This window comes from Sphaeramia orbicularis, chromosome 3 (assembly GCF_902148855.1).
Source record: "Sphaeramia orbicularis chromosome 3, fSphaOr1.1, whole genome shotgun sequence".
NCBI lineage: Eukaryota > Metazoa > Chordata > Actinopteri > Kurtiformes > Apogonidae > Sphaeramia > Sphaeramia orbicularis.
Genome location: NC_043959.1, coordinates 16,395,994 through 16,423,893, shown reverse-complemented (window position 1 = coordinate 16,423,893; position 27,900 = coordinate 16,395,994). Strand labels below are relative to the sequence as shown.

Sequence of the window (27,900 nt, the reverse complement as noted above, 5' to 3'; positions counted from 1 at the left end):
TCATAGACGTCAACACAGACATGGACATCAAAATTACATTCGTGCTATAATATGGTTAAAACCGGTAAAAAGAGGTGATTAATTTAAGGTAAACTCACCGTTTCATGCGTTTCATCTAAGTTTTCTTTTTTTTTTAATCGGCTAGGGTCTGATGACGCATTTTAACCATATACGGCAATTCCGGAGCCGCCCATCAAAAGTTACATATTAGTTTTATCATTACTTCATCACTTTATCTTAATTCATCCTACCCACTTCCTATGATCCTTTACCCTGGACATGCTAATGCTCAGGTTAATGTCACATGTCCAGAAGTCATAATTATGATTAAATGGAACTAGAAAGATCGTGGATGTAAACACAGAAGACCATGACATAGAGCCTTGTAAAGACTGTAGTCCATGTTTCACAGACGTAGTAATTAATGGATAATGATTTGCATTTAAATGGATTTTTCCCACTTAGTGGTCTTCAAAGCCCTTAATGTTCCTCTGGAATTCTCTGGAAAACACAGTAAGGGAACATGTCACGGAGAACTGAGTAACATTAACAAATTACTACTAATTAATATAACTAAGTACTAGTATTCCCATATTTTATGGTATGAAGGCTGAGCCATCTGATGAGTATAAAATAATGTGATTATATTCTAAAACATAAAACAGCAGTGGTTTGTATGTTACACAACCAAAAACTAATTAAAATGGGAGTTTTGTCGCTTCAGGTCAATAACTAAACTGTGTCATAATTACGATCATAACCATTTCACTAAGTCAAATGAAACGTTTCCATTAGTTTATTGCTTTATTGATCAAAATTCAGCTTTTTTGTGAGTGTGTTTTTGTGAATTTTTTTTTTAGTTGCTGTTTTATCTTTTTTTAACATTTGATTTTCATATTTTTATTGATACATTTTCTTTTAATTCTGTCCTGTTGTATCACTGGAAAATGTTTAATGGGTGAAACAAAAAAGTGAGTTACAAAAAAACACAAGTGTTCAGAGAACACAAACCTCCGCCAAGCACCCCGAACAGTGTGCATGTATGGGTCGACTATTTCTTTTTAAATTAAACGGTTTCAAGGTTGTTCCATACAGCAGAAAAAGTTGAAGCTTGGTACCAGTCACATGTATGTCAAATTATATTAAATTCCAATCAATATTTGTTGAGTTATACTGAAAAATGTGTCGTACATAGGATTTTCAATGTTAAATTGAAATGTCCACAGAGTCCACATTCCACAGTGGATGTGGACAATTTTGTGCAAGATACAAGATATTGTTATAAGCTACAGGTGTATCAAATTGGAAGCTAATTGGAGTAGTTTTGAATTTTTTAGGAATTTTCGAAAATTGCTTAATGATGAAATAGGAAAATTTGAGATTTTGTGACCTTGAACTTTGGCCTACTAGGCCCAAAATTTAATGGGTTGGTCCCAGGGCCTAGGCCTATCTGTGGGTACAATTTGGTAAAGATGGTTGGAATAGTTTTCCCGTAAAGTTGCTAACAAACAAACAAACAAATTAACACACAAAGCAAAGTGATCATAATACCTCCTGATGGAGGTAAAAAAAAAAAAAAAATGCAGCTTTTTGACTTGATAGTTATTCCATTAGGACATTTCCTGAGAAGGGAGTCCTAATAGTTCTTTTAATACATTTTTTTCTTCAGTTTGTCACAGTTTTTCCCTTGAGAAACTGTAGAGCTCCAAGTGTTTAATTTGTCAGTGAGAAATGAATGCCAGCCAGAAATGTATTAGTCATGTAATGCAGCCCAAAGCATCACAAAGTTTACTTTATTCTAAACCTGTTTGTATGTTAATGCACCTAATTCAAGTATTAGCGTTAGTTTGTTAGTTGAAGTTTCAGCCTCACATCTCAACATGGTCATCTCTGATTAAAAAACCTCAGATAAAAGACAAAACATCAAACCTTTATAAACAACTGAAATATTTAATGTTTAGAAATTTGTCCTCAGTCTAAATATGGATCTGTCCATGAAACTGGGTTTATTTTAGTATCTGTCACTTTTCCACCTTTTTAGACCTAATAATAAAAGGTAAATGCAGACATATTTCCCCCCAGGATGGACGTAATAATGACCTCAGATAAATGCACAAAAATTATCCTCTTACTCTGAGCCATCCCACAATTAATGAACTTTTAATCAAATATTGGGTCCAAAAATGGGACCCAAATATGGACATTAAATCTCCCTAGGTGTCAGTGCATTAGATGTGAAAACGTGTGTAAATGATCTTCTGTGGATTATAAATAAAGACACTGTGTTAAATGTGTCAATCCTAGTGTTTTTTTCTAATCCACACATGTGGGTTTTTCATCAAACTCAGTCTCATTCCAGGTTTGGTGTGGAACCCATCGTGTCCACTGGTGTTACATGCAGAACCTGAATATTTAAACACAAATAAATCGCAGACGATTTTACAACAGCTGTCATTTTTGTGAAACACTCTGCCTCAAATGTTTTCTTCAATTCCCAAAATGCACCTGTGAGAGAATAAAAAGATGTTTTAAAAAAATACTAGAGTAATTTCCATGTCCTTTTTATCGTGTTACATGCAGATTTTTGTATGAGCACATCAAACAAATAGTTTCTCTTTTATCGCAGTAAATATTTATTTTTTAAAATAGACCCAAAGTGCTTCCAAACCTGCTTCAGAACATTTGTCTACATCTGATTTGTTTAGGCCCTCTGCCCTGTTTTAGGGACCAGTTTCAGAAAAGAATCCAGATACACTGATGAAATGACAAAGAACAACCAAACCAAAACCTGATTTTGAACAGTTAAAAAAATTTTATTGCAATTTGTGATGCAAGAAACAAAACATGACAATTTCACATTATGTAACAACAGAAAAGGGGGAGAGGAAAAGATACCTGTGTTTCCCTTAAGTGCACTAATTTAGTCCCACACCTTTCACTCAAACTAAATACTGAAGAGATTTTGTACCTGAAAGAACCTCAAAAACAATGACAAAAGAGGGAAACACAGCAGGGAATGTTTCCTCTAAGGACGCCCGTGACATGTCTGCTAAATGTGTTTGGACAAAAAAACAAAGAGTTAATCAGGTTAGAAAAAAAACATGTGATGGAGCTTCCCTGGAGTCAAACCAATGTGGTCATGTTTGAACTGCTGACACATGGCAGAAGCAGATCAGTGCTCAGGTCATCTGTGTCTCACTGTCTGGGAATCGAAATCTATGAGAATGTCAGGAGGGAAGTCAAATATCTAGTGGTTTCTGACTAATATTACATTAAAAATGGAACAGAACACTTGGTGTTTCCGTACATGAGCCCTTTGGAATTGTGCACATAAACGGGTATGCGCTCTACGAGCCTTTAAAAACACTCCCTTTGCCCAAACACTGGAGACACTCTCACCTGAGCAGGTGAAAGATCTGCCCCCATCCACTGTGAACCTCTGGGGGGGACTCTTCCAAGTGCTTTAAGTGCGTTTGGGTACCTGGGCCTTAGTGAAGGGTTACTCAGATCAGACCGAAGCCCGCTGTTAGCGTAGATGAGTCCGTGGCGTCCACTCTCCGCTGGGTTTGTTCGTCCACGGAGCGCAGATCTGTCATTTTGCACTTGAGATTAAGCCGGTGAGGGAAACGGCAGGCTGGGCGGGGGCTGGGTTTGTGGGAGGGCGATGGAGGAGGGAAGGGGGTGGAGTCAGGAGGACCCATGCAGAGCCTGGTTACGATCCCTGGGCCTCCAGCTCTGATGCGGGGGTGTCCGGCTCCTCGTCGTTGTAAATGTTCTCCGCCTGGAACCAGAACGTTCAAACATTCAGACACTGGTATAAACACCTCGGCTTGGTTTTAAGGATTTCTACAGGTTTGAGGAGGAAGACAAATTTATGACGTTTTAAGTCACTTTTAAAGGCATCTTTGGTCAAATTTCAGACATTAAATTCACATAAATAAGAGTAGTAACCGGTCTAATATTCACTGGTCTACAGGTCAAATACATAAACCAACATATACAGGGTGGGAAAGCAAAATTTACAATGAACATTTAGTTGTTTTTTCTCAGCAGGCACTACGTCAATTGTTTTGAAACCAAACATATATTGATGTCATAATCATACCTAACACTATTATCCATACCGTTTCAGAAACTTTTGCCCATATGAGTAATCAGGAAAGCAAACGTCAAAGAGTGTGTGATTTGCTGAATGCACTCGTCACACCAAAGGAGATTTCAAAAATAGTTGGAGTGTCCATAAAGACTGTTTATAATGGAAAGAAGAGAATGACTATGAGCAAAACTATTACGAGAAAGTCTGGAAGTGGAGGAAGCAACAAAAAACATACCAAAGCTTTTATTAAAGCTCTCAAATCCAAAATCCTAAAGGATCCAACCAAATCCATGAGAAAAATGGCAATTGAACTTGAGGTAGACAACAAGACCGTTAGAAATGCAGTAAAATATGATTTGAAGTTAAAATCTTACACAAGAACACCAAAACACTTGTTGACAACAGCAACAAATCCAACTTTAGCAATTTTTGGGAATCATGTTTATGGCCACCTTCTAGCCCAGATCTAAACCCTCTGGATTATGCTATTTGGGGCGTTTTAGAACATGCTACCAATAGAACATCACACAGCAATGTCGACTTTCTGAAAGATACTATTAAAGAAGAATGGGAGAAGTTGTCACCTGAATATTTGAGGAACACTTGCGCAAGTTTCAGGAAGCGTGTGAAGGCAGTTATTGAAAAAGAAGGTGGACACATAGAATAAAAACATTTTCTATTATGTAAATTTTCTTGTGGCAAATAAATTCTCATGACTTTCAATAAACTAACTGGTCATATACTGTCTTTCAATCCCTGCCTCAAAATATTGTAAATTTTGCTTCCCCACCCTGTATGTGGAAGAACACACCATCATATACTTGGAAAACATCAGCAAGCCAGCACTTTGGTCATTAGTTTTCAATAATATAAAATAAAATAAAATGTATTATTAATTAATCAGATTAAAATACGGAACATTTAGCACACTTAATCTGATTGTGAATTTTTAATACACTATTCTGTAGAACTTTTAAAGGCCCTTAAGTGTCAGATTTAAGGAGTAATTATCAGTTTTAAGGAGAATTAAGGCTTTAATTTGAGGAAAATCACATTTAAGACTCTTTAAGGTTTCAACACCCTGTTTTTGTTCCAAAAAATTACAAAACATGTTCTAACACATCTCTTTAGTTTTGTTTTTCATGTCATTTGTATTTTTATATACTCATACAACTATAAAACACAAAAATACATGTATTTACCCCTACTTTCAAATTATTTAACATCATATCATTAATAAAAACGTGTAGAAGCCTTTTGTGTGTTCTGTACACCACCGTGGGAGTATTCTGACCAATAAAACATCCTCATTTCCTCGAGGTAAAATGATAAATATAGTTCAGGTAGAAAACAGCTGTTAGAGCGACTGCTGAACTTTCACTCATGTTAATACGATACTTTCTGTGACGTGACTAGACTGAATCTGTTCAAATGGACCCCCCACCCCCACCTGTTAGACTTTATTATAAAATATAATGAAACATTTACAGGTAGAAAACACCAGACTTTTACTGAGGGGGGGCTGTAAATATTAGATCAAACATGTCTGTCTTTGATGCTGCAGATGTTTGAATACTGAACTGATGTGACTGACAGGGATGTCAGGTCATATGATCCTCTTGTTGATGTTTACTGTGGTATTTATTTGTGAATGTGTTTTTTTGTTTTTACTTTATTGCCATTATCAACAAAACACAGGCAATTAACAGTATATAATAAGATTGCCTTGAGAGTAACTTTCACCTTAAATAAATGTATGTATGAGAGTGAATGTGTTTTATAAACGACAGTTTAATAAAGAGATTTATAAAACAAAAAAAGAAAACAGTTGTTATCAAACAGTGATGGTAAATATTCATCAAGTCTTTGTGCATTAAATGTATGTTGTGTCCATTCAAAGGCTGAATAAACCCTGTATATAAACACAGTCCTGGTTCTAACACACACACACACACACACACGTTCCTCCAGGTGTGTAGAACCATTCCGTGGCTGTACTCACCATCTGCCACACCTGCATGATGTTGTCCTCGGACACTGAACAGATTACCCAGGGTTCATTGGGGTTCCAGGAGAAGTCAGAGATCTTGGCTGTGTGTCCACCGTGGATGAACTGACGGAGACGAGAAGGTGGACGTTACACAAGTGGATGTTACACACATACATAAACTACCACCAGAGATAAAGACACTTCATGATCCCAGAGTCTGTGAAAGCAGCAGGAAAACACCAACTAAACACAACAGAACAACTCATAAATAAATTGTCTTGTAAATTATTGTATGTTGTAACTGTGTGCTATATTTCATGCTGCCTCTTGGCCAGAACTCCCTTGGAAAAGAGGTTCTTAATCTCAATTGGATCTTTTTTCCTGGTTAAATTAAAAACAAAAAAAAAAATACAGAGGTCAGACAACTCAAATACAGTAGTTCACTTACCCATTATCATCATTATTATTATTAACATACTTATATTACTTGTATATCGTGGTTTTGATTATTTCTGCTATCACTTTATTATAACTTCTATCCTGTAATTATTAAACTACACATACACACATTTATATATATATATATATATATATATATATATATATATAATATACATACATAAAGCATAATATGCTATTTTATTATTATTACTACTTTGCTTCTTGTTGTTTCTATTAGTTCTTTTTAATGTGTAATTGCCTGTTTTTTTCCAATACCATTTTTGTTTTTATTGTTTTATTTTCTTGTGGTATTTCTGTGTGTATATTCGGTGCTGAGGCTCTGCCCAAAGGATTAATAAAGTTCTATATAATTTAATCTAATCTAGTAATTATAAATTACTATAAATAATAAAGTGTTCTTTTAAATGCTAATGACTATGGGAACGAAGCAGCTTGAACTCAGAGTTCAGAAGGTGTTTGGGGTTTGTTGAATAGAAACTTCATCCAACAGTTTCATATTCAAGTTTAATGTTTCTTGTTCTACATTTGAAAATTGAAAATAAAAAGACCTTGATCAAAGGAAGAGCCCATTATGGATAGAATCTATAATCTATATCAGACTGTGATCTTATTTACCAGCAGCTCTGGGGGTCCGTCCTCAGCGTCCTCTGCCGACTGCTCCTCCCCGATTTTACTAAAAACACAAACGTTTAAGTCACTTCATTTAAATTAAAACAACACATCTGTTGTTAGGTCATATGTCTCAGTTCCACTTTATAAACACACAAAGATCAATATTAAAACAAAATGGATTTATACACTAATCTCACATTCTCGTTCGAAGGTTGAACCTGAGTCTTTGTAACCAGTCACTGTTTGGTCATGACATGATTAGAAGTATAGATCATATATCTGGAGACTTAAGGTTGTGTTGTGGATATCCAGTATGTTAAAATAAATGACTATTAAACAAATGAAAACACTCAGGTTTCCTAATGATAGAACTGTCAAAGGGGACGTCACAGGAAATGTAGTTTGTCCATAAAGTCTGTTTACAATTTAAAACATTTATTATAAAAGCAGTTGATCAAATGTGTTAATCAGATTAGTTCTATGTGTGTTTTTAATCATGTTGTGGGATCATGTGCAGTCAGATCATTGGTCCATTTTCAGTCCATGTTCATTCTTCAAAATCTACTTTGCATTTTGTAATAATTTCCACAGATTTGTCAATTCATTTGCTTTTGTAATGACTTTGTTAGAGTGTAAACAGACTTAATGGACACTCTGTACATACAGTAAATGTATCCATGATGAAATTCCCGCTGTTTCCATCCATCTGATCAGTAACAGGCACGTGTCTATGTTAAAACACTCATCAGTGTCTGAGATTCTGTTTTATATTTTTTATGAGCAGGCTGTACCTGAGATCCCAGACATTGAGGCGCCGGTCGGTGCCACTGGAGGCCAGGATGGTCTCATTATGAGGAGACCATTGGACCTGTTGAACATTCAGTAGAACAACAGCAGGTCAGCAGCGACTCAAACAGAGATATGTTTAACCCTCAGAGGCATAAGTGGCCCCAAATGACCGCTCAGGGGTTCTAGTGGAATCACTGAAATTAAAAGGTGTTATTATTTCATATTCCAGGTATTCCTCAAAAAACATGTCACTGATGTCATGCCATTTCAATTTTTAATTTACCTTTTATAGATGTTATGTAATTGTAGTTTTTGTTTTACTGCCTCAACCTGCCATATTTGGGTCCAAATGACCCACATTCATTTATGACAGAACATATAATAAAACATCTGAACCTTTGATCCATTCGACAGTCAAACCAAAGGACACACTCACTGAATGGATGTTGTTCTTCTATTGCTGTTATATATTATATACTGTACATATTTTGCTTTTCAAAATATATATAAAAAAACATTTCAAAATTGTTAAAAATATTTTTAAAAAATGAATAATATCAAATTTCTCAATATGAAATTATTTTTTTTAGGGACTAAATGTGATACAAATGATTATTTTTAACATGACAAAATGATAAAAGTGCCATAAAAACACACTGATTGTAACCCAGGTCATTTTGACTCATTTATGGAAGAGTGTAGGTCCAGACACTCTTACAACGAAGGGTTAAATCATCATGGTTGCTGTTAGGTTTTACTAGATAGAAAATAGCTTTTTAAGTGCAGCAAACACTACAGAAAGCTGTGGTGGAAAAAATAAATCAACAGCATATTTTCAAATACTGTAAAAAGTCAGAACTGTCCAATTTCTTACCTGGAAAATTTCATCTTTGTGAGACTCGAAGGAGTGGAGCTTCAGTTTGAGGTTCCTCAGATCCCACAATGCAACAGTCTGTGAGAAACAGAAGACACTTTTGTATTTAACCTTCAAACCAAAAGCAGACATCATCAGTTGAGGATATTTATTACTACAGGGTGACCCAAAAAAAAGTTTACACTCAGTTGACTGTTTGTTTAAAAGCCATTGAAGCATATCTAAATAGGTTGTCATGCTTCAGTGATTCATTAACTCTTTCAGTGCCATGGGCCGATTAAATCGGCTTTACGAATACAACCTTTAAAGTGCCACGGGCCGATCAGATCAGCTTTGGAGAACACGCCATATTTGTGTACAAACAAACCATCCACCCCCATTTCTTTCTCACATTTCGATGACGTTCTTTCTGTGTCCCCCTTTTGAGACCAATCAGACGGGAATTTGAGGTCACGCGACCGAATAATATTTTTATATCTTTTTAATGTTTCTTATTCTCCGGTGTTTCATCAGAGGGAGCCCTCCATGCCGGGGGGCGGCTGTGGACTCCGGGGCTGTGGCGCCTTCTCTCACTGGGGTCCGCTCCTTTCTGGTGGGTGGGGGTCCCAGTTGGCCCTCTCCCACTAGTTGGGCTGCGGGGCTGTGTCGCTGGTGCCTGGTCGCCGGGGTCGGCGGCTGCCTCCTGGTGCGGATGGCTCCCTGAGACAGCGCCTCCTAAATTGATGTTTTACTTTTACTTGTACATTTTTGTTCTGGTCTACCCGTGCTCAGTCAGTCTTCTTAAGTATGTGTGAGCTTGTGGGTTTGCATGTATATGTGTGTGTATGTGTGTGTGTGTGTGTGTGTGTGCGGGTGAGTGGGTGGGTGTGGGTGGGGGGCGGTACTGATTTTTAAACTCATATGTAAAGCACTTTGTGCTACAGTTTTTAATGTATGACAAGTGCTATATAAATAAAGATTATTATTATTATTATTATTATTATTATTATTATTATTATTATGAATTATGCAAATTACGATCAATAATGAATCGGCTGCGTCCGGTGCGTTTTGAATCTAATTAGCAATCGGTCGGATGTTACCGAGCGGTTTCCTGCAGGATTCTTCAAATATTATAAAAACGATGCGAAATACTGAAAAACGGCCAAAATCTGTGGCACTTTTAAGGCTTATTAGCCCCTTAACTGTCTGGCACCGAAAGAGTTAAGGTCACTCAATGCAGCTGGTAATTTTTCTTCTCTCCAATTCATGTGCTTCTGTTGAAAATGAAGAAAACTTTAGCTGTACCTGAATTGCTGCGTGCCGGTCTGACACCTACTGAGATTGCAGCACAGCTGGGAGTATCCAGATGTGCAGTCTACAAAATTAAAAAGAAGCTGAAAGATACTGGAACAGCCTCACGAAAACCTGGGTCTGGTCGTCCCCGATCTGTGCGGACCAAAAACTTGATTGACAAGGTCAAACGGCCCATTAAGACAAATCCTGTGAGGTCCATGAGAAAGATGGCACGTGAGCTTGATGGGAGCCGCTCATCAATGCAATGGCTCATCAAGAATGATCTGAACATTAAGTCCAGGGCCAGAGTAAAGGTTCCACTGCTTACTGAGGCTCAACAAGAAAGTCGGGTCAGTCGGTCCAAGGTGTTGTTGAAAGATGTCAAGCATGCTGCAGCAGGTTGTGCGATCTTGTTCTCAGATGAAAAGATTTTTACTGCGGATGCAATCCTCAACCGCAGAAATGACCGATGGATTGGAGGTGATCCTTCAGATGTCCCTGATAATGTCAAGTATGCCAACACTACAAAACACCCAGCTTCTGTCATGGTTTTTGGCCTCATGTCATCAGATGGAAAGAAGATGCCTCCAGTGTTCATTCCTTCAGGAGTGCGCATCAACACGAACAAATATCTGGATATTATGAATGATAAAGTCAAGCCATGGATCCTTGCCAACTACCCGGATGGGAATTATGTGTTCCAGCAGGACGGTGCACCAGCACACACCTCCAAAAGGACTCAGGAATGGTTGGATGCCAACTTTCAGGCATTCTGGTCCAAGGATATGTGGCCACCCCAGAGTCCAGATCTTAATCCCCTGGATTATAGCATATGGGCAACTGTGGAGGACAGTGCCTGTAAGAAGCCACACCCTTCTGTGGCAGCCTTGGAGAGGTCCATTGTTAGATCTTGGGAAAAGATGACAGCATCCTACTTAAAGAAGACCTGTCAAGCATTCCGCAGGTGCCTGGAGGCTGTTGTGACACTTAAGGGAGGACACATTGAAAAGTAGAATCTACTGTACATGCTCTTTACAATAATGTATGATTTGTGGTTAAATTCTAATTCTAAGCTGAATAAACATGGCATTTAAGTTGTATTTTGGCAGTGTAAACTTTTTTTTGGGTCACCCTGTACAGTACACAGCAGGGAATGAGCCACCCAGCCACTTAATAAACACAGATCTGTTCATTTAAATAAATTCAATAGACAAACATTTAGATGTAAAACACCGAAAACCAAGAAGCCAACGATCATATGAAAGAATGACTGTTATTACAGTAAAACATATAAATGTGTGAGTAAAAATAAAACTTAATCTAAAAAAAATATAGTCTCCAGCGTCCCTGTCCATCTATGTGGATCATTGTCTGTTCTATGTGGATCAGAACCAGTTGAATGTGTGAGGTTGTCAGGTTCTGTTCTATGTTCCAGTCCTGTGGTCTGGATGCACATTAACCTAACTATAGAAGTGGGCGGGACTTTCACTGGAGGAGAACTGAACTCATCCAATCACAGTCCATATATGACTTCTATCAGTGATCAATAGGAACGAGACTGATATCTGGAACCATTTACATGTTATAAACCATCAACATATGGACCAGTCGAAGGAAAAGAACAGTTAGAATATTTACAAAAATCCTACATTTCTCAAAACTGTGACCAACCTTTGTAGACACTGTCCCAACAAAGAAACAGATAAAATTAGAAATGAATCCGACCAGTAGTTTCAGAGAAGAAGATTGTTCAGGTTATTCACATTTTATGTGAAGAGATAGTTTGTAATATTTTCATGATTAAATTAACTTTTTTGCACTAAAAATAGAGAAAAATATAGAGTTGTCATTAATTATAGGCTATTATGTTATTATTTTCCTGGTCCGCCTCAGTTAAATTGGATGGATGTAAACATTTTCATAATGCCATTTTATTTCTTTCACTCTAAAACAGGGAAAAGTTTGGAGTTGACATTATTTATAGGTTAGTATTCTATTTTATTTTACTGGTCTGGCCCTCTAGCGGTCCCTGAACTCGCCTGAGTTTGACGCCCCTCATCTATAAAATGTCTTAATCTTAGTCACTCCAGCTGTTTTTATAACGTCTATCCCTTAGAACCCTCAGAGGTCCGAGCTGGTGTGTGTTCTGTACCTTATCAGCAGAACCAGTGGCCAGAATGAACTCGCTGTAGGGGTTGAAGCTCAGACAGTTGACCTCAGCGGTGTGGGCGTCGACGGCGTGGCTGGCTTTGGATGTATTATTGGACCGTGTGTCCCAGCTGGTGGACAAACACATGAAAACACATAAAAACATTAAATGGAGCTTGTCAGCTGGTAGCTGTATTACTCATATTCACCAGACTAAAACATGGCGTCTGTATGAGCCTCTTACATCATGAGTTTCTGGTCGTCGGCAACGGAGCCAAACAGGGATTCATGAAGCAAATGCCAGGAAACGTCTTCCACCACCGCCGTGTGTCCAGTGAAGATGGTCTTGGCATCGACAATCTTCCCCTCCTTTGGCCCAGCCCCGATGTCCCATAGGCAGATGGTCTACAGGAGAACAAGGAGAACAACCTTCAGTTTTAGTCACGTCACACCCTCACTGTGCATTCGTCATCATGTCAGTTTAGTTCTTTAACCCTTTTTAGAGGATGATGATTTTGTACTTTATAGCATTCGAAGGACCATAACTCCTAAAAATGCAAACGACATCCGAAACCTGGGATTCTGAGCTTTCCAACACTATGTAACACTTTACGGTAGAGGTCCGCATTACCTGTGGGGGAGGGGTGGAAGTGGGCGGAGCACAGAGTAACAGACTGGAGCGTTGTGGTCAAAGAGAGACACTCATTAGTTTTAGCAGCATTTTAGCAGTGTTTTTGTGGTGAATTCTTGTTGTGAATTCCTGCCTTTTTCCCCACTATTTTTATCTGCTTTTTTCTGGTTAGTATAATTCATTGATAGTTGTATTTTATCTGTAAACGTACAGTCGCAGAAAAAATCATTACACCATCAAGTCATCAAAAACAATGGTTATTCAATGCAGTACTAACTCCTGTGTGTGTCATGTGACTAAAACAGACAGAAAAGAAAACATGGAATCTCTGAAAGCACTGTTTTTGTCAGTACAATGACATAGATATTGATGGAAGAACTGAAGTGATTTTGGTTATTATCAAGAACACATGTTAAATGGATAGATATCAGCTCTGAAATTAAACTACTATGAGCCATTTTTGTCGGTATCATTATATTTGTCCAAACAAATGGACCTTAAGTTGGACCAGGCATTAAAATGAACAAGAAACTGAAGAAAACAAGGGATGGGCTAATCATTTTTTCCATGACTGTGTGTGTATGTAAATCTATATGCAGAGAGGTAGACGGGGCAGACAGAGATGCAGTATTTGTAAAAGCAGCAGATTATGGATGTTTTTGTCAGTGAAATGAGGTTCCACACATCACATCTCCAGCTGTCAGATGTCCTGTTCATGATAATCTGACACAGAAACATCAATATTAATAATCAATCTGATATTTATCCCATAATATAAAACTATATTCTGACATTAGTCAGTACTGTTTTGGATCCCAGACCCCTGTTAGAAAAGAAACACCTGGATTCAACGGGTCCACAGACTGTTGGTCCATTTGTGTTTGAGTTAAACAGTTATGAATATGAAGAGAACTATATAATAAATCACCATGCATCGCCGCTGTCTTTCCTTTAGTTCCGTTTGGGTTTGCGTCACTTACGTGGTCGTCAGAGGCGCTGAGCAGGTTCCCGCTGAGGTTGGGGTTCCAGGACAGGCCGTAGCCTTCTTTCTGGTGGCCTTTCAGTCGCAGGTCGGGGCTACACTCTCCACTGGGATCTGAAAACACACAAACACACACTCCATTCACAATCACTATGACAGCGAACACATGTTGACATGGTCATGACTACGTGAACCTTAGTAACCTCACCGGGCTTAGACGGGTGTTTAGTGTAGTCGAAGACCAGCACGTCGGAGGTGGGGGTCTTGGTGGCAATGATGTAGGGGTTCTGGGGCATGTAACGGGCTCGGTTCACCTCGCCCTCATGGTTAATCTTGATCTCAATTTCTATTTTCCCACTTACTGACCCAAATCCTCCAAATTCTGACAACAGACAAACACATGTAAGTACATAAAGGGTAGAAAATACACTTATAATAACTGAAAACTTAGACTATATTTTACATGTTACCATCACTGGGAGATTCAAAGGCTTTTATTGTCATGTGTACAGTAAAGAACGTTTTCCTGTACAAGGAAAATCTGACTTTTCTGTCCAAAAGAATTTATGTATATATAAAAAAAAAAAAATAGAATAATTCAACTAGGAAACTAAAATAAACAAAACAAAGCGGTATTTAAGAATGACATGGAAAAGAGAATGAGGATCACATATAAACTACTACCATTAAGTAAATAAATATGTATTTACATAAAAGTACAATGTATGAGTAATTGTTCAAACTGTCAGACATGAACAGTCTGAAATATGTGCAAATATTGAGAAAAGGTACATAAACAATACCCCAGCTGAAAATGTAAACACTGTAAACAACACTGCCAAAGGGAGAAAACAGACGACATTATGAAGATATGAATGTTATCTGCAGTATTAATAAGTGATCATTCCATACACCCTCATCTACAGCCTCAGTGTTCATGACATGCATCCTGCAAAATACTAACACTGTAATCCAAATATTTAATTAGATTAACCCACCCAGGTCAACTTCATCCTTAATATATGTGTATTCTAAGGCTTATATTTCACTGAGGAGGACTGAAATTCGGACTGAACATAGGGAAAAAGAAAAGTAATAAAGTAAATAAAAATTTATATGTATCAGTAAGACACCATCACATCATAACTAACATGACTGAAGAAAATAATAAGAAAACTCAACACAGTATAGTAACATCGCATATATATTGCACCAACATATTGTCCGGCTGATGCATAAATTTTTTTTCAATATCTGCCATTGGCCTAAATATTTTTTTGGAAGCCCATATTTGATCAGTAGTAAAAATGTTATCAGATATTTGATCAGGCACCTGTGTGGGCAGCACTATGTGTACGTGTATTAATAATTACCCAACCCCCCCCCACCCAAAGGGGAGGCAAGGGCTATTCTTTTTGGTTTGGTTTGTTTGTTTACACTTTAGCAGCAAAACTATTGGTTGAATTCATACTTAATTGGGTTTATAGATTGCCAGTGACCTGGAACAGATGTCATTACATTTTGGGAAAAGTAGGTCAAAGTTCCCATTGTTCAAAATTTTAAATCTTTTTTTTCCCCATTTACTGATAATGACTGAAATTTCAAATGTCTATAAAAACATCAATTTTGTTTCCCTTTACCTCATACTTGGCACATATCATCGGCTTCCTGATAAAACCTGCTATGTGACTTTAGGCAAATTTTACAGGAGAAACACAAAACTGTTTTAATAACAGGAAACTATGAAATATGACAAAAAATATCTGTTCCTTTAATGTTGGTACTTATGATGGAATGTAAACAACTTTCACAGGAGACTGAAATTTGAAGCTATAATAGGGGAGATAGCAGGTTTTTATTCCCAACCAAAAATGTCACTTAGCAGGTTTTATCAGGAAGCCGACAATATGTGGAGGCAATTGATATGATGACATCAACTGGATCGATGCCAAAATAAGCTATAAGATGTTTGAGAGGCGGGGCTTGTTGTGCCTGGCACCACTTCTTTCATTTATATCGCTGCAAAAAAAAATCTTAATTATCTGAGTGTTTCAATTGTATTTTACGGTCAGTGTGCTTTAAAAAAAAAAATTTAAATCAGCCTTAAATATCGGCTGTAGATATTGGCCATCGGCTATAAAACTACATTCTGACCAGAGATCGTGTTAACCGAAAATATTCCGTCATTGACGGATTTTTTTTTTTTTAAATGACAGAAAATTCTGTAGGCTGTCCGCCATTTTGACAGATTAAAATACTGAGGGTAATCTACTGTTAACCTTTCCTGCTCGGCTCGTCCGACCATAGTCAGCGAGCACAGGGCAGATTTCCTCCAGGGCTGATGTCAGGGTTAACTCCCCTACCAGTAGTGGAAGACAGCAGACTGGGGTCCTTGCTCTCAGACAGCAGCTTTTATTTTATGCACAGTATATCGATGTTAGTACACTTTTTTCCTTCTGTCCCTCTTACACACTCATACTCAAAACTGCCGCTCCCCCACCTTGCTCGACCACTCACACCATACGCACACGCACGTGGGACTGATGTGGTGAAGGATGATGGACAAGCAAGGAATACGCCAGTTCTTATATCATTTGGTGTGCTATATGTACGCATTTTCTACCTTTCATGTGTTATTTGATGGCATGTCAATTTGTGCCCAGATCTGTGGTTCACATAACCCGAACCCTAACCCTCAGTGCATGGGATTTAACACTGCATGAACAAACACAAGGAAAGTTTAGAATGTCTACAGATAACACACCAATTAAAAGTGGCGTATATAATTATGCGAGTTGTAATATTACGTTGGTTTATCAGCCAGCAGCAACTACAGTTGCTGCATCATTGAGATGTTTTTGAACATTAAATACTACTAAATATATGTCATTATCACTAAAAAAATTTTAAATTTAAATGACGGATAATAATATGTTATGACGGAATTTTTACAACCCTGTCTGTCAAAATGACGGACAATAAAAATGTCTAGTGCAACCTCTGATTCTGACATTAGTCATTTTTGTTTTGGATCCCAGACTCCTGTTACAAAAGAGACACCTGGATTCAACGGGTCCACAGACTTTGGTCCATTTGTGTTTTGTGCTATGAGGCTAATGCTAAACTCGTTTAAGTCCTCCTGTCTGAGTTGTTAGACTTGGACTGTACCTTAAAATGTGCAGAGGTCAAACAAACATGCTCCCACTACCTCTAACAGGTCACCAAAGGAGCAGTGGGTCAACAGGGAAGTCTGCAACGTACCTGCTGGAAGACACAAGGACACAGTGTGAGCTTTACACAAACACGCAAATAAACAAACAGGTTATTCTTTCAACCTACAAAGCTGATCAGTATCTAAAATAATATAAACCAACCTGAGTGACTTTCAAAATGTGTTGGAATCACATGACCTTACACAGACATACGATAAGACCTAAATATTCAGATATATCTGAACTGGATCCATGTTTGTACTACTTTAAGATTCAAGAATTTTAACTGTCATTATGTCATTGCTATTGTATGATTAGCCTATTTATTTATTTATTTATTTATTTATTTATTTATTTATTTATTCCTCTTTTTTCTCTTCGCTCTCTTCTTTATTTCATATTTTATTGTTATTCTAGGAAAATGTTATTATACTTTTAGAATGTAAGCCTCTTTTTATGTATTTGGCTGTAAACGTTCAGCTTGAGCATATTTTCCAATATCTGCCATTGTTTAACGGTTTTCTTTCAGTATATTAATACCTCGTAATCCACGTGATGTTTTATTATGTTAGTCGTTTGTCCCAGACAACAGATGGAAATTAGCTTTTCTGCTAAATCTGGTGCGTGCATCTTATTCTTAGCAACTAATGCCAATACACACTGTCCTGGAACTAAATAAATAAATAGTAAAATATGTACATACCAAAATTTAGGCAGGTAGTTCTCAACTAAGGTGCAAATTAAATACAAAAATAACAAGGTAAAATATCCCACACTACAATATGTACATTGTGTATATAAAAGAACTGTAAAAGGCACCGTGGTAAAAACAGTATAAACTAAATAAGCAGCAGCAGTGTCCTAATATTTACCTCCTTTCTCGCTGTCGTAGTGGGAGGCATCAAACTGAGCATCGTCGTTTGGTACCTGGACGCTGGCAATGACCAGGTGGTTCTGCTCATCTGACGTATGGGTCCCCAGAACCAGCCTGTGCACCGCGTAGTCCTTCCCCTCTGGTCTGTGGAGGAACAACACAAATAAGATGACGTTCTAGTCACTTCCAGTAGCGCAGAGTTCACAGCAGGACAGTTCACAGCAGGACTCTAAGGCACCATTCAGACTCAGGTAAATGTGTCCATATGTGACCTGCATCTGATCTGTTGAAGACAGTTTGAACAGCACTAATCTGACCCAGACCACTTTCACATGTGGTCCTAAAGCCAATACGTATCTGATATTTCTCAATACAACTTTCGTCTGAACGGCCAGGTCAGTCAGTGTATCTTTCGGTAATTGGATTTTCTTTTGGGAAACAAAAGAAAAACTAGTGGTTAATTGATTTTCATTTTAAAATAGAGGAATTAAAATTGAATTTCAAGGCGTTTTTCTTTTCCAGGGATCGGATGTTGTCATTTTCAAGGAAAGAGCGCTAATGCCGGTCACAAAGATTCTTACGAACAATGGATTTGTACGAATCTTCCAGTTTGTACAAAATCTGGACATCGTAGACATGCTCCCTCCATGAATGTCTGTGAACTTCAGATTTTGTACAAACTGGAAGATTTGTACAAACCCATTGTTCATAAGAATCTTTGTGACCGGCATTAGCGCTCTTTCCTTGAAAAGAACAACATCCAGTCTAAAAAATGAAAAAACAGGTGTTTTTGGTCAGTTTTCCATTTCTGTCAGGTAGGCACTTTCTTTTTTGTTTTTTGAAAGAGAAAACGAAAATCAATCTGTTTTTTAAATTTGGTTTATCTGTTTTAACACTGAAAAAGAAAAATGCCTTGAAATTCAATCTTAATTCTTGCATTTTAAAATGAAAACCAATTAACCACTAGTTTTTCTTTTGTTTCTGAAAAGAAAATCCAATTACCAACAGATACACTAACCCAGGTCATATTTATCTGACCTTTACATCATCGTAACATGTTTTGTGTGTGATCCCATTTTTAGATGCAGTAGTAGGTGTTCTGTTAAGTCACTTTACCCTAAAATGTCTTAAAAAGCCCAAGTCGACATAAAATAAAACTATCCTAAAATAATAACTGAGTACCCTGAACACTATAACCTCTGCTTCATGCTGCTGTAAAGCAGATTTCACCGGTTTAATGTTACCTGGTGACGTCTGGAAGCCACTGGACCGTCAGACTGGGCCACTCCAGTGCATGGGTCATCACCAGATCATACAGGAATGGTGTGTTTTTCTTCCAGATCTTGTACTCCTCATTGATGACCCTTTCCTCCACAGCATCATCATATACTTCAGCAGGGAAAAAAAAAAAAACATAACATGAATTACTTAATACTTATCAGATGCCAAATTAGTATCTGTTCCTAGTTTCAAAATGCAGACGTTTGATCCTGAATGAAAACTGGAGAAACCAGGGGATTATTTCTGGCTTTAAATGTTTGATATTGATCTGAAAATGATGAAAACTTGTTAATCTGCTCAATATATCACAAACAAGGCACAGCGTTCAAAACTAGTATAATGATAAAAACATTAAATGATGCATCAGTAGAATCACATTGAACAAAAGGACATAAACATTCTGTCTTTAAGCTGATAACATACGCAAACAGGACAAAAGACAAATGTATATGACAACAATGACAGTTAACATAACATATGGCAATAATTATCAGGTGTTTTTTTACTCACAGCCCTAATTTTAACAAACACAAAAAGTGAAGCTTGATGTACAAGAGCTTGATTCACATTAAGAAATCTATAATAAAACAGATTAAAATAGTTAGCCCTAGGGTTGCACCAATCCGATATTAGGATCAGATGTCGGCTCTTGATATCAATATTTTAGCTGGATTGGGAATCAGTAAAAGCAACCAATCTGTAAGACCGATTGTTGGGTCTTACAGATTGGGTCCGTGCCATAGCTCACAATGAGTACACGCAGACCATATGATCGTACAAAGTGAAAGTGACGCTTAAAACACTTTACTAATTCCTCTAAGCCTCCCGCTATTGTGCTGCTCATTTTCCTTTTCCCTACCTTTGGAAACTTTAATTTGAGGGGGCAGGATGTTTGTTTAAGGGGGCACTGCCCCCCCCCTACAACTGGGCCCACTTACCCCACCAGCAACGTTTCCACTGGTAAGGTTTTGCCGTGGCACACCCACCATTGGGGCCTGCAACCACATGTCTGTACGGCTTATGAGTACCTCTTTAAAGAAGAGAGAGAGAGAGAGAGAGACAGAGAGAGAGAGAGACAGAGAGAGAGGGGTGTATGGGACAGATACTTATGGACACTTAATGGCCGATGTCAGTGCAGTAGACAAAATTGTGAGGTACACGTGGGGTACTTATTGAGTAAGTAGGACAGAAACTGACCGACCTGCATACCAAGAGATCAATTCCACAGGAAACACTGCTCCAGGTAAGACTTGGCGCTTCTTAAATCAACAATGATATCAGACTGGTATCGGGTATCAACCAATACACAAGGCCCTAGCATCAGCATCAGAACTGAAAAAGTTGGATCGGTGCATCCATAGTTAGTCCAAGTTAAGTCACATTCAAGTTGGACCAGATGTTTCTGGTCATCGAGACCAAACAGATTCTAATGTAAGACTTATTAATGACTTTTAAGGTCTTATATTTCTATAATTAAACTGACATTTTTAACCTTAAGGTTTAATACTTTGGTTTAATACAAGGGTGTCAAACATTGGCCTGTGGGCCAAAACCAGCCCACCAAAGGTTCCAATCCGCCCCACAGGATGAATTTGTACAGTGTAAAAATTACACTTAAGGTACAGTATGTCCAACTGGTTGTAGTTCAGGTTTCACATACAGACCAATGTAATCTAGTAAAATAACATAATCTACAAATAATTGACAACTACAAATTTACTTCTTGATTTAATGTGAAAAACATAACACTACGCTATTAAAATGTTTACATTTCCAAACTATCTTCTAACAATAAAATGTGAATAACCCAAACAAATATGAACAACCTGAAATGTCTGAAGAAAATTCTGTGTAACTGTACCAATATTCTGCCTGTTATTAAATGTTTTGTGTATTTGTAGATCCACTGTGATCTGTACGTTGTGTTAAAAAGAAGCTGCGATATAATATTGTAGACATTGTTCTTATTTTCGTTCCAAACTCCAGCATTTTAATATTCTGCCTGTTACCACATGTTTGTGTAACATTGTGTGTAATGTACATGTAGAAATGATGAGTTGAAGCATAATATTGTTAAAATTGCACTTATTTTTCTTACAAAATTTCAGTTTTTTCAGATATTTTTTGTGAGAGTCTGTAAATGGAAATCTTTCCATAATTTAATGTTGTTTATTGCACTAAAACAAAGAGGAAAAGTTGTCATTATTCACAGGTTATTATTTTACAGGTCTGGCCTACTTTAGACCATATTGGTCTGACTGTAGAACCTGGACTAAGCTGACTTTGACAGCCCAGCCTTCATGGATCTAATGTTTAAATTTCCGCTCATCCTGCAGTTCTAACAGTGTCTCTAATGTAACGGAGCTAATAACACATGAGACCCACAGACTGAGGCTAAATCCCCTCATATTTATACCTAGGTGAATAGTTGACTAAGTTGAAACAGACTATGTACAGTGGGTCAGGTTTTGGGGTCACCAGGCTGCTTGAATGCTTTAACCCTCCTGATCTGATGGAGCTTAGCCGATGCTAACTCTGTGTTATGCTAACACCGCCGGCCGTGGCACACGAGGAAACCGGGCCATCTTTTTAAAAGCTCCGTCTACTTCACCTACCCTCTTTATCAGCCATGTTCCCGCTTCGGCGCAGTGCCACGATGCTCGGAAGCAAAGCAACTCGTTTTCGTTGTTGTTCTAAACTGTGTTTGTCCAGTCGCTTTAGCTGTTGAATCACAGCTAGACCTGGATTCTTCCTTTTCAGCGCGGAATCAGTCCGGACACACTGCGCATGCGTTCACCTAAGACTCCCGACGAGAGCCAAGACTGCGTCAGAGCTGCGCAGAAACTCTAAACGCATATCTATTTGGAATTCAAAGTTTAATAATAGAAATTAGCGTCTATCGTGGCTTAATCCCTTTCAATTTTGTATCTCCAAAAAAATTAGAGATTTTTTTTTCATATTTTACATCACATCTACTCCTGCAGTTCCTTCCTCAAATTGTACCTTCTGTAAAAATGAAAAACCAGAAACAATTTTGCACTTTTTTTTTTTACAGTGACTGTGCCTCATCTAGCATGTGTTGGAGGGAACTGGAGATAGTTATTTTAACAAAATCAAAAAACACATTTCAATATCTCCAAGGGAAATAATAACTACATTTGAATGCTGTAATAAACCTTTAATTTTCTTAGTCTAATCACACTAATGGTAAATATCATATTCTTTAGGTTCAGTTCTTCAGATTCCTCCATAACATAAACAGCTTCATTAAAGTATTAAAAATTAATAAAGGTTTAATACAAAATCTAAATATCTACACATATATCTAGTCACTCTCTGGGTGAATAGTAATTCTACCTAAATACTTGTTTTAAAGTTGATGTAATTGTAGACTTAGGGGTCCTTTTTAGGTTCTTTTCCGAGTAACACCCTCTGGCCCTTGTGTTCTCCTTTGTCACTTGCCTCTCTTCATTTCCAGTCATTGATTAATTTCAATTTTTATTATTTTACTAACCCTTTTATGCATGAATTATGAAAAAAAAGTATCTATTTTTTTAAAGATTGATTTTATTCCTCAAAATTAGGCTAAAGTTGAAATGCATTTTCAATTTTTTTTTTAGATATGGTTTTATTAAGAAGATATTTAACCTCCCAAGACCCTGGAAAGGTCAAGTTTGGGCTATTTTTTATTAAATAACTGCCTGTATTGGAAACATCATAATGCAACAATTTTTTCACATGCATTTTCTTACATTTTTATGGAATGTCCTTTGCAGTGGACAGCTGTTTTTTTCTACAAAGCTGTGAAACTCTTAGGAGGTTAACTTTAGCTGATCACAGATCAGTCCAAATTCTACAAAGATGATCCTTTTATTCACTGTATTGCTGAGGGTCTATATAGACTGCTCCCATGTGGTTTGGAGAATATTACCTTCAGAACCCTTTAGAAAGTCAGTTGAACTGTGTGGACGTCACAGATGAAAGGGTTAAACTCTGTCGAGGCCTAAGCAATTAAGAACATGAATGAATGACTACATCACTCATTAAATAAGGTGTAAATGAGTTTTTCAGCCTAACGAATGCATTCCAATTAGTTTATTTTGTAAAAGTCTTGTACATAAACAGCAAAAACAGTTTACAGTAAATTACAAACCTTGAAAATGCAAAACATGTTCCAAATACGAGCATAACAAAGATTTGAAGGAAATTAAAAAGGAAAAATAAAGTACAGCATGATTTACATACGGACGGTATCATCAAAAAATAAATAAGTCTATATTTCATGTAAATAGTGGAAGCAAAGTAAAGGCAACTGGCACAGAAGTTCAAAAAAAGAGCCATCTGGTGACATCTTTAATCTGTCAGTAAACCCAAAGATGCAATTTAACGATAGGTTTGGCGACTTTAAAAGGCATTCACATACAACTGACAATGTCATATGAAAACCTCACAAGCTCTCAGTCTCTGTGAAAGTTAGCAGAGCTTCATTTTTATTTCCAGGTTGAATCATTGTAACATAAACAAAAGTGGATCTTGTTTTTCTTATTTCTCCAGGTTTTATACAGACATGTGATTAAAGACTTAGGCTACATTCACACAGCAGGTCTGAATGCACAATTCAGATTTTATTTGGTGAAATCGGATTTTTTTGTGTGTTGGTTCATATTCCACATTAAATGCAACTTCTATCAGTTTTGAGTCTGAACTGAATGTGACCCTGAAGTGACCCACATGCACAAAAGACGTCCTAATGGAATATGTGACCACGCAGACACACACTGTGTTTATGGAAGTTACACTCCTGTGACGTTTGTCGAATTTCAATGATGTAAAGATCAGATAAATGCGACCCGGACATTCAGACAGAAGTCACTTTGGAAAATATCAGATACGTATCAGATTTAGGACCAATATGAAAGTGGTCTGGGTCGGATAAGTGCTGTTCAAACTGACCGATATTTACTAAGTGTCGAAAAAACACAAGTGCGCGTAAACGGGGTTTTTCCATTAAAACAGTTATATTAGTCTTTTTTAAATGTTATTCTTCCTTTCCCAACATTTCCCTGTGGTCTCCATAAACTGTAAATGCTCTGCTTGGGTCTGAATTCTTCATTCATTCAACTCCACAGGTCCATCTTCAACCCTATTTCTGAGTAATGACACCAGAAAGGTGGTTTGGAGCGCTGGCCCTTTAAATGCACATGAGCCACTTCAGGCCCCGCCCCCTCTAGGTTGTCGGCTGTGCTGCTCTGTCCCGTTCAACCAACAACTTAACATTTTAGGTAATGGGCTCCAAGTTTGGACATATTTTCAGTCTGGACTACAACCGCTGCCGCTGACAAACAATTATGGAGAAATACTGGAGAAATGTTCGTCTGAAGTTTGGACCTTGTATGAGCAAATGTGGAGACGGAACTAGTTAGAGACGGAACTAATTAAGAAGGAATTCAAACAGGTTGTAGAAATGCACTGGATTTTTGTCGAAATGAATATAAAGATAATTTTGCAGCAGCTGGAGGGTTCAAATTCAAACTGTATGAACTATTAGGGTCCAAATACACAAAGAAATGAACCACAGACTAAGAAAAGTGGGTTTAGACAAATATGAGCCCTTTAACAGATCAGATACAGGTCACATATGGGTGAAAAATCCGATTTGGGCCACATTTACAGTATCTGCAGTGTGAACGTAGCCTAAAGGTCAGTGGACACTCCTAAAGGAACATATTAAAGTACAACAGTAGAGCATGCCACTATAAAAAGCTTTGAAATATACAGTGTTCTATTTCACAGATACACAGAGGAACAGATGGATCACATGTCCATAAAAAGATGAGCTGTTTTCTAGAGCAGTCCAAGTACAACTGTGGTCCTAGTGTCTACGATGGAAGGAAAATATACAGATAGAGTTAATATTGAGTTACAATGTGTAACCCAGTTGTGCACACCACTTCATACATGTATCTATGTATTCCATTCGTCTTTTCTGGTTACATAAAAAGAGTAACATATAGAGTGATGGGTAATGTTTGATACTTACTGAAGATTCCATAAGCCCCGCCCATAATTACCGTTGTAAAAAAGCTAGTTCTAGCTACACCTAGAGTGATCCGCACGTTGCAATACCCAACATATATCATAGACAGTAGGAGAGTATATACATATATATATATATATATATATATATATATATATATATATATATATATATATATACACATATATATATGAATATATATATATATATATGAATATATGGAGGTCTTATCAAAGCATTTGTACACAGTGACAGGTGATGATGAGTGTTAGATTACAGATAAATGCACAGACCAGTACAAATACTGACTGATGTCTATCTACACTGTGTGGGTAGAAACCCCAGGACCCTCTGCTTCATCTGGAACACATGGAAGGGGTTAACACGGGTACAGGTCGACTGGTCATCAGATGGCCAAACACCACCAGCCAATCACTGCAGAGCATCAGCTGTCAATCATTTTAAAAAGTCAGGAAACAGAAACGAGGAGGCGCTGTTGTTACCTGATAAAAGCTGTTAAAGGTTTTCTGTTTGATCTGCATGTGTTTATATGATGTTTGTGTTGGAGTCTGAGGTAATCTGATTACATGTCTACACTTTATCTGGTGTTCCACCCAGGGCCATCTTTACACATAGACCTGATGCCCCCCCTCATACTAATCTGTGGATGTTAACCCTTCAATGACCCTTGTATCATATATGATACATACCCAACAAACACCTAGTTACTTCATTAATTGCGAATTTAATAATAATAACAATAATCAGCTGTTAAAACCTGTCGACCCCCAGACCTGACGTTTACCACCACACATGTCACAAACAGAGCAGAGATGCACCAATACTATGTTTATACTGTGTTTAAACTGTGTTAATACTGTGTTTAAACTGTGTTAATTCTGTGACACAGCAAATGGACTTCAGTGGGGGTTATTTTCAGTACAGACTAAAGGGTTAATTGTCCTGTTTTTAAATGTTCTGTATGAAACACACCTGCAGGAGGACAAACAGAACCCACGAACTGTAGGTCCAGATGCCTTTAACAGGCCTGTGCTTATCACCAGTTCAGTCCAAACCATTAAACATCATGTCTTCACATTATTATTCTAACCATAAGCCTGTCCATGTAAGTGCTTGTTTTGCTTTCCACAGACGCAGTACACTATATCTGTGACTGAATCTGCATCAACATCCAGAGAATATCCTTTTCCAAATATACATTCAGTTCAGACAAACACTGGAATTACAGAACTGCAACAGCTCGATAGTTAAGTCCAGTTAACCCATAAAGACCCAAACAGCCCCTCGGAACCACAGGAATCTACTGATGGTGCTTATATGCTTATATTTGTTGACTTGTAGGTGGATGTATGTTCTTAATTACATGTAATAGCAAAATGTATGAAACTCCTTAATGAATACAAAGTGATGTCACAGAGGAACCACTTCGCACACCTGGACATGATCTGATGCAACATGGGAATATATCTGTATGATCTGACATGGACTAAAACAGGACAGTACCTACGCTAATTCAACCCTCTGATCATGATGGGATCATACTGTGACTCACTGACCCATTTCTTTTCCGTTGTACTTTAAATTTTGATCTTGCCCTGTCTGTGCTTGGTGACATCTGTTGCTTCTTATATGTCTCTGCATTTTTGTTTTATTGTCTGTTTGTTTACAAATGTAAAATCTGTCAAAAATAAAGTATAAAATAAAAAAAGAAAGGTTCAACAGACGTATAAATGTATTTGGTGTCGTACATAGAAGTCCGTGTGGGTCTTCGTGGGTCATGGACATGTGTCTACCACTGAACCAGACCGTAGAGAAAACACATCTACTACAGAGTCAGCTTCAAAACCGTACAAAAACCAAACATCCTATTCATTTTCCATGCTCAAATATAAAGTCTGTACCAACCTAAGGTGATGGTAATGGAGTCACTACAGCAGAAGCCCCCCACCCGACCACCCCCTTCCCTCTGGACATATGAACTCATTCTAAGGTAATAAACACATCCTCAGTCTAATGTTCAGCTGATTATACACTATCGAAAACACATATATCAGTTTTACATGTCATTTCCATCTTCCTACATCACACACCAGACCTTAAAGTTGCTTCTCTTTTATAGTTTTGGTGGCGTTGGAATGATCCAAACTAAAGAACCTGGGCATTTTACTACAATGATGGAACAGGTGAGAGTTACTGAGCTGATACACCAACAGTTCAAACTTTTAAGGGTGTGTATTTACAGGTTAGGAGGGGGTCCGACCTACAGCAGGGGGGGTCAAACATGCAGCCCATGGGCCAAAACTGGACCGTGGGGTAGTCTTTTTAGTTCAGAGGCCACATACAGAACAAAAGGATCTAATGTAAAACGCTTTAATAAAAACTGATAAATAATGACAACTCCAAATGTTTGTTTCTTAGTGTAAAAAAGTAAAATTACAAGACAAACTACTCTCGTGCTAACAATGTGAAAAACCTGAAAAACGTGCAGTTTTGACAATATTCTGCCTGTTCTTAAATGCTTTGTGTATTTGTACTTGATCCACTGTGATCTGTATGTTTTAATGCATACAGTATGCATAAATGATAAACTGAAGCAGAATATTGTAAAATCGGCCC

General features: G+C 37.6%; 1 protein-coding gene across 1 annotated transcript; it reads right to left on the bottom strand.

Annotated features, from left to right (window-relative positions):
• Positions 1 to 2,789: 2,789 nt before the first annotated feature.
• LOC115438548 (histone-binding protein RBBP7) lies at positions 2,790 to 22,002 on the bottom strand. Its single transcript, XM_030162220.1, has 12 exons — positions 21,842 to 22,002; positions 19,190 to 19,334; positions 17,944 to 18,089; positions 14,068 to 14,244; positions 13,858 to 13,973; positions 12,491 to 12,651; positions 12,251 to 12,377; positions 8,824 to 8,901; positions 7,952 to 8,028; positions 7,164 to 7,221; positions 6,099 to 6,209; positions 2,790 to 3,781 (listed from the first exon to the last, which is right to left on the bottom strand). Exons 1-12 carry the CDS (start codon positions 21,855 to 21,857, stop codon positions 3,713 to 3,715), a joined length of 1,281 nt encoding a protein of 426 aa, XP_030018080.1. The 5' UTR covers positions 21,858 to 22,002; the 3' UTR covers positions 2,790 to 3,712.
• Positions 22,003 to 27,900: the final 5,898 nt, after the last annotated feature.

Excerpts from the sequence above, each read along its gene's own strand:
- LOC115438548 (XM_030162220.1), bottom strand. Across the intron at positions 14,245-17,943 it reads CTACGACAGCGAGAAAGGAG|CAGAATTTGGAGGATTTGGG; the intron begins GTAAATATTAGG and ends TTTGTCTGTTGT. Across the intron at positions 12,652-13,857 it reads TCAGCGCCTCTGACGACCAC|ACCATCTGCCTATGGGACAT; the intron begins GTAAGTGACGCA and ends GTTCTCCTGTAG.